At 42.0% G+C, this 16866-nt stretch overlaps 1 protein-coding gene across 2 annotated transcripts in view; it reads left to right on the top strand.

Annotated features, from left to right (window-relative positions):
• fbxl18 (F-box and leucine-rich repeat protein 18) overlaps positions 1 to 15913 on the top strand; it is a 34334-nt gene extending 18421 nt beyond the window's left edge. Inside the window, exons 4-5 of one of the 2 annotated variants that reach the window (XR_013937286.1) lie at positions 6069 to 6287; positions 15702 to 15777. Coding sequence is in view for 1 of the 2 variants with exons in the window: in XM_080524139.1 (XP_080380265.1) it covers positions 6069 to 6287; positions 15702 to 15858 (376 nt within the window). In the remaining variant the exon portion in view is untranslated. Of the gene's footprint in view, positions 1 to 6068; positions 6288 to 15701 lie in introns of both variants that reach the window. The other variant, XM_080524139.1, reaches the window with a different exon arrangement.
• Positions 15914 to 16866: the final 953 nt, after the last annotated feature.

Genomic DNA, 16866 nt, shown 5'->3' with positions numbered 1-16866 from the left:
GCCACGCTACCTGGAAAACAGGGAAAACATGGAAATTATTGAGCCCTGTTCCAGACCTGGAAAAGGCATGGAAACTGAACAAAATTGAAAATTAACATGGAAATCTTGTGTTGTCCTGGAAAATATTATAGGCTTTCTAAAACATTTAATTATTGAAGTTTATTCTCAAATTTAAGTAGTTGGCTTGGAACTGTCTGGCTGTTCTAAATGTGGCTTTATCAATGTTGGTTGGCAAGCACATGGTTCATTGTTGCAAACAAACATTGATGTGCTTGCTAGCTAGCTAGCGCTTGGAATGTGTTGCTAACGGTAACGTCCAATAGCGCTATAGCGCTAATACTTCCTGATATCCGCGAGTGGGGGGCGCAAGTTAAAACGGTCACATCTCAGCGTAGGAACGTTGGATTTACTCAGGAAGTGGTAGAAGTTTGACTGGCGGTCAATGCAAATGTGTGATCTTTGCTACTTTAATAGATGATGCATTTACCAAGTGATCCGTATTTAGCCTGTATGGTATATATAGTATATGTACCAGTGGAGGCTGGTGACTTCCAGAATTGAGGAGGCCACATTTTTTCCGCTTGCTCGCTTCACTATTCACATACGAATATTAAATTGACTACGAATATTAAATTGACGAAATCGACTACATTAAAAATAAAACTGTTCAATAAATCCTAAAAGTTGTCTACCTATTCGATGTATAAATCGCGCCAGAATCTCGCCGACTTCCGAGGTCATTTTAAGCAAAAGTATTTGGCCAAATGAGCTATTATTTTCAGGGATAATAGCCATGGGTGTTCTAGACGTGTCCTACAAGTTGATAGGACACTCGTAGCCACTATGGCGAGTGTTTCTTTGACTGAAGTGACTGGCGAATTCTCAAAATGGCTTCATGTGATTGGACGAACAAAATGTAAATCTTTCAGCCCTGGACTCAATGCATGGTGAGGCCAGGCCTCCGTTGCCCACCCATTTTCAGTGATTTGGCCAATCACATATTGCCATGAAAAAAATTGCATTACATTGACTTCTATGAGAAACCACTTTCCTGGGGGAGGCCTGGCCTCCCTCAATACAAACGGATAGGGATTCTGGCCTGTAGGTGCTTTACAATTGCAATATTGGGTTTTAGCCATGGAAAAATTCTGATTTATGAACAAAACGGAAATAATATTAATATAAAAACATTTAAAATATGTTTTTTGTTAAATAAATAAATAAAATAAATATAATTATTGCTTTTTTAAATCTGTCTCTTCTCTCTAATTATTGGGGAGGCCCGGCCTCCTCCACCTCTATGGAGGAGTCTCCACTGATATATATATATATATATATATATATATATATATATATATATATATATACACTGTATATATATATATATATATATATATATATATATATATATATATGAAGATGTTATAGCTAGCTAGCTATGATTTATTATCAAAATAATGAACAGCAAGCTAGATCCAAAACTAGGGCCGGTGGAGGAGGGCAAGTGTCACATTGGACAGACTACCAAAACAGAAAAATAAAGTATCTTAACTACAGCAGGTGATAGATGTCAGAAATACATTATCTGGAGATTCAATAAGGTAGTTGTATGCAGGTTAGGGTTATATGACATCTCAGGCCGTCGGGTCGTTCAGCCACATAGATGGAGGCAGACTGAAAGGACACACATCAACCTCTATTTCATGATTTTTAAAATATATAACGACGTAGATCATTGATCGGCAACGACACTATCTAATTGTTTGCCTGACTGGCCATCTGATTTGGGCTCCTAATTGCTAAAAAGCAATACTGTTTTCTTATTTTAACGTATAAAAGTAGCAAAGACCATACATTTGCATTGACCGCAAGTCAAACTTCTAACAATTCTGCCACCCAAAAGGGCGCGTGATCGTTCTAATGACAGGGAGATGACGTATGACTGCTCTGATGAATTGGAATCACCACCATCACCTATACGTTTTAGGGAACCAAGTTTTTCAGCCCAGTGGTGTTCTAGGCTGGAAATTAGTTCTAGTTGAATACATCTACACTGAGCTATCAAAACACTGGTTAGACAGCTAACTATCTCTAAGCATTTAAGAGCTGATCGCACATCTAGACTAGACTGCACATTAGGGCTGCAACTAACGATTATTTTGATAATCGATTAATCTGCCGATTATTTTTTCGATTTTGGATACCCCAAAAAAAACAAATCTTTTGCAGCCAGGCCTATACATATACATGTGCAAAATGAATAAGTATTAATAATAAATAATATAAATAAAAAAGGCTTTGCTACATCAAATAGGTTTAACAACAGGCCATGGACTATGGCGGTAGATTATTTCAATAAAGTAGTTGAACTCTAGCTCAATACATGCATTGTTTTAGGTAATAACTTTGCTTAATGTAAAGGTCAGTAACCCAAAGTGCAATATAGGCTACAGACAAGACACTAATGTTTTTATATAACAGATATGCTCCAAAACAATGCAATGTGTCCTCTCACTCCATACAATAGGCTAGGCGACAGTCAGTGCCTCACTCTAATTCACGGGTAGCTTGGTAGTCTACCACTAGCTAGCCTTTAGCTTATCACCTCTGCTCTACCACTGACGTTAGCCAGCTAGCTAAATACACTTGTCATGCAATATTGAATTCATGAATGCGAGCAAACACTCACTGGCTATCGCATTACATTAGTCATTTAGCTTCGCCAGAACTCACAAGTGGAGCCGTCTTCATCCACCACTGTCACATGCTTTCTTTTAAGGTGTTCTCGCATCACCGTTGTGCTCCCGTGCCATGCAAGATCGGTTTTGCATAGGTTGCACCATTTTTTTGTAGCTTTTAATGTGAAGTGCTCCCATACCTTGGACGATTTCGGTCGAGTCGTTTTCTCCGCCTCCTACATGATTTAAATGTAGCCGCCGCGCCGGTGTAGGTACCGGATTTTCCCACCCTACCAGATTATCCCACTTTTCCGGTTCCGGTCATAGCTTGGTAGTCTACCACTAGCTAGCCTTTAGCTTATCACCTCTGCTCTACCACTGACGTTAGCCAGCTAGCTAAATACACTTGTCATGCAATATTGAATTCATGAATGCGAGCAAACACTCACTGGCTATCGCATTACATTAGTCATTTAGCTTCGCCAGAACTCACAAGTGGAGCCGTCTTCATCCACCACTGTCACATGCTTTCTTTTAAGGTGTTCTCGCATCACCGTTGTGCTCCCGTGCCATGCAAGATCGGTTTTGCATAGGTTGCACCATTTTTTTGTAGCTTTTAATGTGAAGTGCTCCCATACCTTGGACGATTTCGGTCGAGTCGTTTTCTCCGCCTCCTACATGATTTAAATGTAGCCGCCGCGCCGGTGTAGGTACCGGATTTTCCCACCCTACCAGATTATCCCACTTTTCCGGTTCCGGTCATAGGTTCTGCCGTTTCCGGCCATAGGTAACGCTATGATTCGCTATGATTCGCGATGCCTACACCGGCTCCGTTAGACAGCGTGGCATGCGTCAACAGGAAGTAGGTTTGTTATGGAACAAGACCCGACGAATCGATAATGGAATTCGTCGCCAACGAATTTCATTATCGATTTTTATCGATTTCATCGATTCGTTGTTGCAGCCCTACTGCACATCTAGACGGCACATCTTTTAAATCAAGTAAGTAGTCAGGTGTCCTCTGGGGGTGGGAGTGGGACGGTGTGGTGGACGGGCGGGGGCGGAAAGTTTTAACGGTCTAGATATCATCACAAAACATGGTACCTGGAAAATCAAGAGGTGGTATGGAAAATTATTTCAAGGAGAGCCTAAAATAGCTTATTTGCATAATATATATATATATATACTAAATAAAAATGTGCAAAACTCAAACGAAAATAGTGCAATAGATGAGGGTATATTGGGGAACAAAAAAACACATTGTAAACCATAATGTCCATGAAACTAAAGCCCTTCATTACTGCTTTCTCACTTTTTGGAGATTGGAAGATTTTTTATTCAGGAATAAACATAATTGGAAAATCAATGATTACTAAAATACTGTAGTATACAGTAACAATAAGTTCGTGGAAACACCACAAATCTACGGAACCACTTATTGAGGCATCACCCTGACGTGAAACATGGAAAAGCGGATCCGAAACAAGCCTTGCTGATAAAGTGGCAAGTGATTGTCAGGTACGAGTCCATTGCTCTGGATGTCCAGCTGTCACACGTTATGGCAACTCTCTCTGCTGGCTGAAGTGAAGTTGCGATGTCACGTTTCACCTGCGCGGACATGTCTGGGACTATCACTCAATAAAATTTGCTACAGCCTCTGTAATTTGTTGGGCACGCGGAGAATTTGATTGTAATTTGCAACCAAACGTCTTTATCAGCGAGGCTTGTTTCGGATCCGCTTTTCCATGTTTCACATCAGGGTGATGCCTCAATAAGTGGTTCCGTAGATTTGTGGTGTTTCCACTAAATTTAACCTCCACTGCGGCGCGCACAGCTTGCATATGGCTTTGCTTTTGTCCTGCTCATCTCTATCGTCATAATTATTACATCCAAAATGCACCCAGACATCTGCCTTTAAGCCTGGTGGTGACTTGAGTGTCCCTGCCATCGCCATGTTTTTAGATTTTACATTGTTGAGACCTCTCGTTGCGTGAGATATGAGATATGATAAATTCTTGTAGCGCGAGATCTGGCCACGAGATCTCATTGCGGGTTGAAGCTGCAAGCAGGAAAATGCATGAAAGATCGATCTCGGGATTTATGAATCGATAATCGCTCATTCAATGAAGATCGATTCAGAATCGGGAAATCGATTTTTTGAACCCAGCCCTAGTATGAATCTATTTTTCTGTTTTTCTGTGTAGGAAGCAGGCTAATTTACAAGCGGCCAACTAGTGGTCGTTGTGTGTAAATAGCAGCTTGGGCATTGTAAAGAGGCTCTTTTAGTAGGTAAAAAAGGCACGGCTGTTCTAGTGTGGGACAGATCACCTTCTCCCACCAGTCAATACCCGGGGACACCTTATGATGGCGCTACGACAAAGACAACGACAGCATTGGACTGAACTGAAATTGCAAGGGAAGCTGGCATGTCTCCCTGCCGCTGATCACTCTGTCTCTCACGCAGTGTTCAAAAGCGTAACTCTTGACGAGTGTATTGTCACCTTCACTCTAAAAGCTAGGCTGCAGGTTTTACCAACGAAGCTAAACCTTTCCATCTGGCTTCCTGACAGTCATAGCCCACACTGCATACATCACAGTCACCAGCAGATAACTGAAACCATGCCCCACATCTTAAATGGTTGTCATGCGTATAAAGGGCTCTACATATGTAGGCATGATCGAATTGTGGATCTGATTTCAGAGGGTGTCTTTTCCATATTCAGGCCTGCCGCAACGCTGTACAAGCACTCCACTGTAAAGCCCCACATGTTCAGTTTGTGTAGCGACGAAGAGTCAGTAGGAGTGTTCTCCAATATTTCAGCAAACACCCCTGTTGTTGTAATTGTCAACGAAAACCACAGAGAGGTGCTTATTTTAGAAGTTGGCTGCACCTTTGACCATAGCCTAGAGGAAGCCTTTTTAACCAAAATCTTAAAATACCAACAGCTGGAGCAGGCCATATCACAACTGGGCTACAGATGTCAACTTTTAGTTTTTATATTTGGCAGCCTGGGCCATGTTCATAAGTCTGTTGTTAGAGGCCTTCATATGGCTGGTCTTCCTAAGAGAAGGGCCAAACAGTTAGCAAAATACTGCTCAATATCCGCTATTATTGGTAGCCGCTCAATATGGAGAAGGCGGTGCTTCCTGTACCCATGAGCGGGATACTGTCTGTCTTATTGTATTGATACTGTATCTGTCAACCCACTGGTATCATCTGGTGCGAATAACATCCTGTGTGTGGCAGAACTGGTTGTTGGCTCAGCATTACTGTAACAGATTGTTTCTATGATATCAAAATGCACTGTTAGTATTTATGTCCTTTAGAATTGTACTATTGTATGTGGACATAAATAAAGCATCTAAAATGTATTGTGTGTGTGTGTGTAGGTTGGAGCAGCCCTACGTCTCTGCCAACGCTGCGTTCTTCGAGGCTCTGTCGTCCTGCTCGCGGCTGCAGCGCCTCTGCATCGTCTCCCGCAACGGGACCTTCGCTCCGGACGCCGTGGTGACCTTCATGGAGCGATGCCCTGACGTCGTCATGTGTCACATGTTTATGGCTGGGACTCTGGTGGCAGGTCGCACGCTCCAGAAAACACTGCTGGACCGGTCAGTCTACTACCTCTATCTCTCTCTCTCTCTCTCTATCCATCTATCTCTCTCTATCCATATATCTCTCTCTCTATCTCTCTATCCAACTATCTCTCTCTCTCCATCTCTCTATCAAACTATCTATCTATCTCTCTATCCAACTATCTATCTCTCTATCAAACTATCTATCTATCTCTCTATCCAACTATCTATCTATCTCTCTATCCAACTATCTATCTCTCTATCCAAACTATCTATCTCTCTCTGTCCAACTATCTATCCATCTATCACTATGCAACTATCTATCTATCTCTCTCTATCCAACTATCCAACTATCTATCTCTCTCTCTATCCAACTATCTATCTATCTATCTCTCTATCCAACTATCCAACTATCTATCTCTCAATCCAACTATCCACCTATCCAACTATCCAACTATCTATCTATCTCTCTATCCAACTATCTATCTCTCTATCCAACTATCTATCTATCTCTCTATCCAACTATCTATCTCTCTCTCTCTATCCAACTATCTATCTCTCTCTATCCAAACTATCTATCTATCTGTCTCTATGCAACTATCTATCTATCTCTCTATCCAACTATCTATCTCTCTCTCTCTCTCTCTCTGTCCAACTATCTATCTCTCTCTCTATCCAACTATCTATCTCTCTCTATCCATCTATCTATCTCTCTCTCTATCCATCAATCTATCTCTCTCTCTATCCAATTATCCAACTATCTATCTCTCTATCCAACTATCTATCTATCTCTCTATCCAACTATCTATCTCTCTATCCAACTATCCAACTATCTACTGTATCTATCTCTCTATCCAACTATCTATTTCTATCCAAACTATCTATCTCTCTCTATCCAACTATCTATCTATCTCTCTCTGTCCAAATATCTATCCATCTATCTCTATCCAACTATCTATCTATCTCTCTCTGTCCAAATATCTATCCATCTATCTCTATCCAACTATCTATCTCTCTATCCAACTAACTATTCTTCTTCGGTGTATGGGTTGTTGTTTTCCTCTCCACTCCACCAGGCTCTGGGCCGAGGGGCTACCCTTTTACCACCCAGAGACCTGGTTGAGTGGCTCACCCGGGCTATATTTTTGGACACCCCTCCAGAAGCCACGTCATCGTCTCGTCATCTAATACCGACAGACCATGCATCCCTTGGGTGGGTGGTACACCGGGCAATCCAGGATAACATGGTCTGCGGTTTGGTCCTCTGCGCCACACTCGCACGACGCATTTGGGGCCAAGCCCCATCTGTGCATTGATGAGCGGAAACGCCCGACGCCGGTCCGGAGATGATTGAGCCTCACCCAGGATAGCCTTGGCAAGTCCATTCGGAGGGGCTCAGGGCCGGCGACTGGCATGTGGTCTCGGAGTTTGGAGGTGTTTGCCTCCCACTCCGCGCGCCACATATAATCTGCCCATCCTGCCGCACTGATGTTAAGATCTCTGTATTGCTGCCTGAGATCCTGTGCGGCAGGCACAAATGGGTGTCTCGACTTGAGACGCCGGGAGAGCTCCGCTGTTATAGTGAGCCTATCATGGAGCAGATGGTTATTAAGCTCCACGGCCCGGCAGGCGAGACGTGCTGTGGCTCCCATGCGGCGGAGGCCTGCGGGCTGGATGCCTGCTAGGATGGGAAGGTTGTCCACGGGGGTAGGACGCAGGCATCCTGTCACAATGCGCAAGGCTTCGTTTATAGGCGAGTCGATGAGGCGGGTGTGGGCACTGCGACACCATACTGGGGCGCAGTATTCACTAGTTGAATAAACGAGGGCTAGGGCTGCCGTGCGCAAGGTCCTTGCGCCGGCGCCCCAGCCCGAGCCAACCAGTCGCCTCATCAACGCCACACGAGCTGTTAGCTTCTTGCACAGTGACTCGAGGTGCCGGCGAAACGTGAGCGTCCTGTCCAATGTCACGCCGAGATAAACTGGCTCAGCAGACCATGGCAGGGGAGTTCCATCTAGGTGTACTCTAAGCTCACGTTTGGCCTCCCTGTTGTTAAGGTGGAAGGCAGCCGACACCGTCTTTGCCTCGCTAAGCTTCAATCTCCATTTCCGGAAGTATGCCACTAGTGTCTGCATGTCCTGGCTCAGAATCCCCTCCACAGACTGCCAACAACTTAACAACTAATTATCTATCTATCTCTCTCTCTCTATCCAACTATCCAACTATCTATCTTTCTCTCTATCCAACTATCTATCTCTATCCAACTATCTATCTCTCTCTCTCTCCAACTATCTCTATATCTCTCTCTCTATCCAACTATCTATCTATCTCTCTCTCTCTCTCTATCCAACTATCTCTATATCTCTCTATCTATCTCTCTCTATCCAACTATCTCTCTCTATCCATCTCTCTCTCTCTCTTTATCCAACTATCTATCCTTCTCTCTATCCAACTATCTATCTAACTCTAACTATCTCTCTATCAAACTATCTCTCTCTCTCTCTCTCTCTCTCTCTCTCTTACTATCTCTCTCTCTATCCAACTATCTATCTATCTCTCTCTATCCAACTATCTATCTAACTCTCTATCCATCTATCTCTATCCAACTATCTATCTCTCTCTAACTATCTCTCTATCAAACTATCTCTCTCTCTCTTACTATCTCTCTCTCTATCCAACTATCTATCTCTCTCTCTATCCAACTATCTCTCTCTCTCTCTATCCAACTATCTATCTCTCTCTCCAACTATCTATCTATCTCTCTATCCAACTATCTCTCTCTCTCTCTATCCAACTATCTATCTCTCTCTCCAACTATCTATCTATCTCTCTATCCAACTATCTCTCTCTCTCTCTCTATCCAACTATCTATCTCTCTCTCTCTCTCTCTATCCAACAATTGAGATGTAATTGAAGTGCAGACTTTCATCTTTAATTCAAGGGGTTGAACAAAAATATTGTATGAAACGTTTAGGAATTGCAACCATTTTTATACACAGTCCCCTATTTTCAGGAGCTCAAAAGTAATTGGACAAATGGACATAATCATAAATAAAATGTTTCTTTTTTTGGATATTTGTTTATTGATGATTTTTCATAACATAAAGTAGTGGGTCATACAAATACATGAACAGCCTAAGAGGTAATCAAGTGATACAACATCCATATATACCCACAGACGCATACAACAACAACAACAAAAAAGGACAAAAACACTTTAAAAAATAATAAAATAAAGTAAAAAATAAAAAAGAGAAACCACACATAACAAACACACAGCACATAGCTTGGAGGTCCAGATATTCAAATAAATTGTCTGTATACCCTAAAACAAATAAGCAGTAGCCTAATGTATAATGGTCAGAAGTCAGAAATATATGGGGCCCGTATCTATGGCTCCACTAGTCAATCACACACATTCAACCTAGCCCAGCTGTCCCAATTGAGTAATATTGGGTAGGTCTACCAGATGGCCTACTCCTTATGGAGCATCTGGCAGGTGTAGGGCCCTAATATAGTTAAGGAAAGAACCCCATGTTTTATCAAATCTAAGTGTTGATCCCCCCCTGACACATCTTATTTTCTCCATTGTAATAAAGTATACAATGTCCCTAAGCCACACACAGTGAGATGGAGGATTGGTGGATTTCCACTGCAGTAAAATCAAACGTCTGGCCAGAAGCGTTGTAAAGGCGACCAGGCCAGCTTTATATGATGGTAGTGAGAAATTGGCAGGGAGCACACCAAAACAAGCTGTTAGGGCCGTTGGCCAGATCGGAGTTTCAATATATTTTGAAATGGTTTGGAAAATGTCAGACCCAAAATTATGTAGGGAGGGGCAGGACCAAAACACGTGACCGTGTGTGGCAGGGGCCTGATGGCATCTGTCACAGGTGGGCTCGACACCATCATAAATCTTAGCTAGTCTAACCTTGGTAAAATGTGTGCGATGGACAACTTTGCACTGAATCAGCCCAAATTGATGAAGAGTGGACCCTACGTAGAATTTTCTCCCACAGGTCTTCTATCATTTCTCCACCTAGGTCCTCCCATCTCCTTTTAATATCTTGCAATGAGGAAGGGCGCAATGTAAAAATAAAGTTGTACATAACAGATATAATGCCCTTTGTATTAGGTACAGGTTTCAAAAAGGAGTCAATAGGGGTGGCATCTGGGAGATTGGGGATTTATATTATGGATAAAGCTACGTATTTGCAAGTATCTAAAGAAATGTAGTCTCTGGAGTGAATATTTCTCAGACAGTTGTTCAAATGATGCAAATGTGTTTTCTATATATAAGTCCCTGAATGTTGTAATACCAAGAATGGACCAGGATAGAAAACCTCTATCCATCAAGGAGGGGGGAAAGACAGGATTAGCCGCAATTGGCGCTAGTAAAGAAAATGATTTTAAACCAAAATGTCTCCTAAACTGATTCCAGATCCTGAGTGTTGATTTAACAATAGTATTTTTTGTGTATAGAGGAGAAGTTTAAAGGTGCATGTGCAAGAGCTGTCCGTGACGCAGGGCTAGAAGAGGAGGTTTCCCGCTTCAGCCACCCAGGTAATAAAGGGGAGTTCTCAAACCGAGCCCAAAATGGTAAAACTCTAAAGTTGGTTGCCCAATAGTAAAACCTAAAATTGGGCAGAGCCAGGCCTCCTTGAGGTTTAGGTCTCTGCAATAACTTTCTACCTAGCCCAGGAACTTTACCATTCCAGATGAATTTTGACACCAGGCTGTGAATTTTACGAAAAAATTATTGTGTAAGAAAAATAGGTAAACATTGAAAAAGGTATGAGAGTTTTGGTAGGGAGTTCATTTTGACCGAATTAACTCGTGCAGATACAGACAGAGGTAATAATGACCATCGTTCAAAATCTTCTTGTAGTTTGGCCAATAGAGGGGAAAAGTCTGATTTAAAGGTCCTCAAATTTATTCGAAAAATAAATGGCACGGTATGTGAAACCGAGTGGGCAAAGTGTGCAAAGGATAGTTACGGGCTTCTGCATTTATAGGGAACAGCTCGCTTTTGTCCAGATTAAGTTTATAGCCAGATATTTTACCAAATGAGTTAAGTGTGTCAAGGGTAGCTGGAGTGGAGGTTGATAAATTAGAAACATATTAGAGCAAATCATCTGCATACATAGAAGTCTTCTGTTCAACACCAAATCTACTAATCCCAGTTATGCGAGGGTTCGATCTGAGAGCAATGGCCAATGGTTCGATTGCAATTGCGAATAGTAATGGGCTCAAGTTGCAGCCTTGACGAGTGGAGCGAAAAAGGGGAAAGTATTCAGAATAGGTGTGGTTGGTTCTGACTGAGGCTGTGGGGGATGTATAAAGTAATTTCACCCAGCTAATAAAAGTTCTACCCAAGCCAAACTTCTCCAGTGTGGAAAAGGTAGCCCCACTCGACCCGGTCGAAGGCCTTCTCGGCGTCGAGCGAGATCACAGCTTCTGACATTGATGAAGTGGAGGAGTTATACATGACATTTAGAAGACGCCTAATATTGGAAAATTAGTATCTGTTTTGTATAAAACCAGTCTGGTCAGGGGAGATGATAGAGGGTAAAACAGGTTCTAGACGCATGGCTAATAATTTAGAGAGAAGTTTCAGGTCTACTGACAATAAACTTATAGGGCGGTAGCTCCCACATAAAAGAGGGTCCTTGTTTTTTTTCAGGATTAAAGAAATTGAGCCCTGAGTAAGTGTATGTGGCAATTTGAGATGTTGAAATGACTCATTATACATATCAATAAGGGTTGGGGCCAGTTTATCAAAGAATTTGCTATAGAATTCAATAGGATAGCCATCAGGGCCTGGGCATTTACCTGCCTGCATGGCATGAGCGGCTCTCCCAAGTTCCTCTATAGTGATAGGCTCATCTAGTTTCTTAGCCAAGTCAGAATCAACTTTGGGAATGTCAAGTGGGTCAAAGAAAGTGTTAAAGGTCGAGGGATCATTAGGTTGCTCAGCAGTATAAAGGGAGGTATAAAATTGCTTAAATTGATCATTAATTTGTTGCGGATCTGTAGTTACCTGTCGGAGTTTGGATTTGTGGGATCAAATGTGATGCAGATACCTGTCTTAATTGGTGAGCTAGTAGTTTGTTTGTTTTGTCTCCGTATTCATAGTAACTACTTCTAGATTTCAATAACAGTTCTTCAGTTTGGGTGGTGGAAAGAAGATCATATTTTGCTTGTAACAAGAGGCGTTCCCTATATAAGTCTGGCGATGGAGTGACAGAGTACACTTTGTCAATCTGTGTGATCTGTGTAGTAAGATTTAGCAATCTCTTCCCCCTAGTTTTTGTTTCATGCGCACTATAAGAAATGGTCTCTCCCCTCAGATATGCCTTCAATGTTTCCCACAGTAAAGAAGCCGAGATCCCTGGCGTCTTATTAGTGTCCATAAAAAAAATCTATCTGCTTGGAGAGAAAGACAACAAAGTCTTCGTTTGACAATAGGCCAGTGTTCAGACGCCAAGGTGGGCGGGTGTTGTCACATCCCTTAATTTGTAAATCCATTAAAACTGGGGCATGATCTGATATAACAATAGTATCATATGTACAGGATAATACAGATTGAATGAGGCGATTATCAATCAGGAAATAATCAATACGTGTAAACGTATGGTGGACATGAGAAAAAAAAGAGTATGCCCTATCAGTTGGATTATGAAAACGCCAAGGATCTGAGAGTGAGAACTCATCCATGAAGGATTTGATGGTTTTAGAGGAATTTGAAGGTGTTGTAGTTTTTGTAGATGAGCGATCTAATGATGGATTAAGCCAACAATTAAAATCCCCCCCTACGATAAGATGTGTGGACAAGTCAGGTATCGAGGAAAACACTGATCTAAAAAATCCATTATTATCCCAGTTGGGGCCATAAATATTAAGCATGATCACCGGGGTGCCATACAGTTTCCCAGTTACAAGCACAGATCTAACATTGGGGTCAGAGAAGACACCAGAACAAATGAAATTAACAGACTTATAAATTAGAATTGCCACACCTCTGGATCTGCTTTGAAATGATGAATGATACACTTGTCCCACCCATCTCCCCCGAAGCTTGGTATGATCAGGTGATTTAAGGTGAGTTTCCTGAAGGAAAGCAATATGAACTCCCAAATGCTGAAGATGCCCAAGTACTTTGCTACGTTTAATTGGCTGATTTATGCCTTAACAGTTCCAACTGGGAAACTTGACCACTCCTCCAATCTGTTGTGATACATTAGGAGGGATCATAGGCATGTTTTATAACATAAGTAGATACATTGTAAAGGGTACATTGAGAAGGCGACCAAGCTATAGACAAGACAATACAAAAAAAAGAAAAATCACTAAAACATAATAAACAAACCCATACCCAACCCACCCCTGCTGATGCGTCTTCCCAAACCAGACGCGCGCCTAACCCACTATTACTAGTAGACCTTAACCCACACCTTAATGATATCTGAAGGAACGATATCATACTAACGTTACCTAACTATAGCCTGTATTGTCCGGTAGACATGAAACAGGCATAGCTCCTCCACTCTCCATTCAAAAATAAATGTTACGCTGACCATGGAACAAGCCCTACAGTAGGCTAAGAGCCCTGTGATTCATCTAAGTGAACCTTTAAATCAGAACATAACAGCCAATGAGAGAATAGCCTAAGTGAAATAAATCAAAAGTTTCCTTCATTAACATAAATAGCATTTATACAGAAAGAGAAAAGTAAAGTAAAAAAGTTTCAACTCATTATTCAAAATGTTCTTGTCCATCAATTTGGAGTGTATAGCGTAGTTAGCACAGAGGAGGAGAAGAAGAAGAATGAGAGAGAATAAACCTGTAGAAGAAGAAATAGTATCTAGCTCAGTCCAGGCATCGTATTCACTGTTCTAGGATAAACTGTTCAGCCTCACCCAGCTCCCTGAAAGTATAGGTGTTGTTTCCCTTGGAGAGCTTGATTGTAGCTGGGTAAAGAAGAAAAGCCATAAACCCTTTGGTGCGGGCCTCATACATCACTTTATAGCAGGGCTTCCGACGTTTTGTTGTAGTCTCGCTGTAATCCGCAGCGAACTTCAGCTGGATGCCATCGACCTCCGGTAGCTTCTTCCGTGCCTCGCCTAGCAAGCGGTCCCTGTCTGTGTAGCGGAGGCACTTGATGATTAGCGGGCGTACTTTGCCCGAGCCTAGGTTTGGTGGACGCCCAAGACGGTGGCTTCTCATCAGCTCTGGCGGTGCAGATTTGAAGATAGGGAACCATGTCAGGATATTCTCATTCAGGTAAGAAAGGGCATTTGAGCCTTCAGCTCCCTCTTTAAGATTGAAAATAATTAGGTTGTCCCTGCGTGATCTGTCTTCCATCTCGACTAGTTTAGCCTCACATGTTTGTAGGCTTTTCATACACAAGGCAGATTACTTTTCAACATTTGAAATGCGCTCCTGTGTGTTTTTAGTGAATATTTCTGATATCTTCCGTATGCCGTGACAGAGTTAAATGCATAGTGTCTAATCGTTTCTCAAGTCTATTGAAACGGGCTTCAGATTTATCATCAGCTTCTTTAAAATATCTTGCCATTGACTCTTCTATGACTTTAGCCAAGGATGCATTCTCCTCGTCCAGTTCTTTGTGTAGCTGAGCTGTCATGTCTTTCTTAGAAGCCTCAGTTTGTCTCGTTTTTCGCATTTACTTAAGACATGTGTTTCTTCGAGTGAAGAAAAACATATGTAGGTTAGCCTATTTGCTTTGCATGAAAAAATTATAGCAATCTGCTTTCACACAGCCATAGAATTTGAAAAGTTTTAAGGAGAGTGGACGCCGAGTTTGTCTATGCTGCCATGTTACCGGTCAAAATGTTTAATAGAACATTAGGGGCTTCATAACAAAGGGGGTGAATACATATGCACATGCCAATTTTCTGTTCTTTATTTTTTTTTATTCTTTTTTTTAATATATATTTCTTATTTCATTTCAAAACTAAGACTATTTTGTGCAGATTCATCAAATAAAATTCAGATTAAAAAAACATTTAAATTACAGGTTGTAATGTAACAAAATAGGTAAAAAGCCAAGGAGGTGTGAATACTTTTGCAAGGCACTGTATATCTATCTCTTTCTATCTAACTATCTAACGCTCTCTCTCCCTCTCCTTCTCTCTCTATCCAACAATTTCTCTCTCTCTCTCTCCAACTATCTGTCTATCTCTCTTTTTATCCGACTATGTATCTCTCTCTCTCTCTCCATATCCATCACTGTACACGTCTTTCTAAGATGATCCATAGGTGGCTCTCCTCCTGACTTGTTATAAAGTATTGAACAACATACTGCTTCATTGAATTATAATAGGCTTCTGTAAATAATATCTATGACAACAATATTTCTCTCCCTCTGTTATCTGCCTTTTCTCTCTCTTTCTCTCTCTCTCTCTTTATCTATCTCTGTCTCTCTAGTTTCTTGACGGAACGCCCCGCTCTCAGTGTGGTCGTCTATCCTCTGCTGCACGAAGACCTCCCATTGGTCATCAGAGACTTGCCCCTCCCACTCTTGGATCAGCTGACCTTGTTCCAGAGCCGTGTGGCTCAGACCCCGCCCCTGTCCCCATGGTGACGGCTTTCTGAGGCCATTGCTTACGGGCTAGGGGGATGACTCTGGACCGGGCCAACAACGTCTTTGTACTGTGAGGGGCCGCAGGTAGCGGGAGGAACTTGTTCTGTTCTGTCCAATCACAATGAAAACAAACAGGAAGGAGACCGACGCCCACAATCATTCACTGGCAACAGGTGCAGGTGCTCTCGGCCAATGACAATAAAGAAAAGCTGAGGTTACCCGGGAGCTCATGTCCTTTGTGCCAAATACAGCATGTTCAGCAATGTGGAGTGATGTTACTGTAAAAACATGTTTTATCGTGAAACAATAATGTTATTTTACCGCTCTCCTTCACCACTGTCTCTTTCTCACACACATAGGGCTTTCACACCGGCAGTTCCGAACGCCGGTTCGCGTTCGGAAACCTCCGAACGTTGGCGCTGTCTGGCGAACGATACACTGGTATGAACGCGGGCTCGTTCGCCAGACAGCGCCAACGTTCGGAGGTTTCCGAACGCGAACGCGAACCGGCGTTCGGAACTGCCGGTGTGAAAGCCCTAACACACACACAAGAACACTTTTCTTACTTTGAACACGTTTATTTCCACGTTCATTTATTTTTATTGCATAACATACAGTTCAGTCATGTTTATTGTACAAAACTGTCCATCAGGTAATCAACCTCAATTACACTATAACGCAGTGTCATAGACGCTATTTCAGAGACACGCTTATTAAAGGTTTCAGGCCTGGGGTGGTCCAATGGTCTAGCCCCGCGGCCTACAGTGCACACATATGTGGTGGAATGATCATCAAGTAGGCAAAGTCATTTTTCTGTTTTTTTACATATGCTTAAACTACAGATTGTAAGCTTTCAAATGATGCGTCATACATAGAAATCGTGAAAAATTGAAGACGACATGAGTATTTGAAACTTAACCCTGAAAACTAAATCCTGAAAAAACGGCCTTTAAAGATTTTGTACTTTTTCACACCTACACACAGGCAGGTAATGGACGGTAACAATAG

Source organism: Nansenia antarctica (genome assembly GCF_963989245.1).
Source record: "Nansenia antarctica genome assembly, chromosome: 2".
NCBI classification, from domain to species: Eukaryota; Metazoa; Chordata; class Actinopteri; order Argentiniformes; family Microstomatidae; genus Nansenia; species Nansenia antarctica.
Note: the sequence above shows the minus strand (reverse complement) of the source record. Positions and strands in the feature narration are given on the sequence as shown.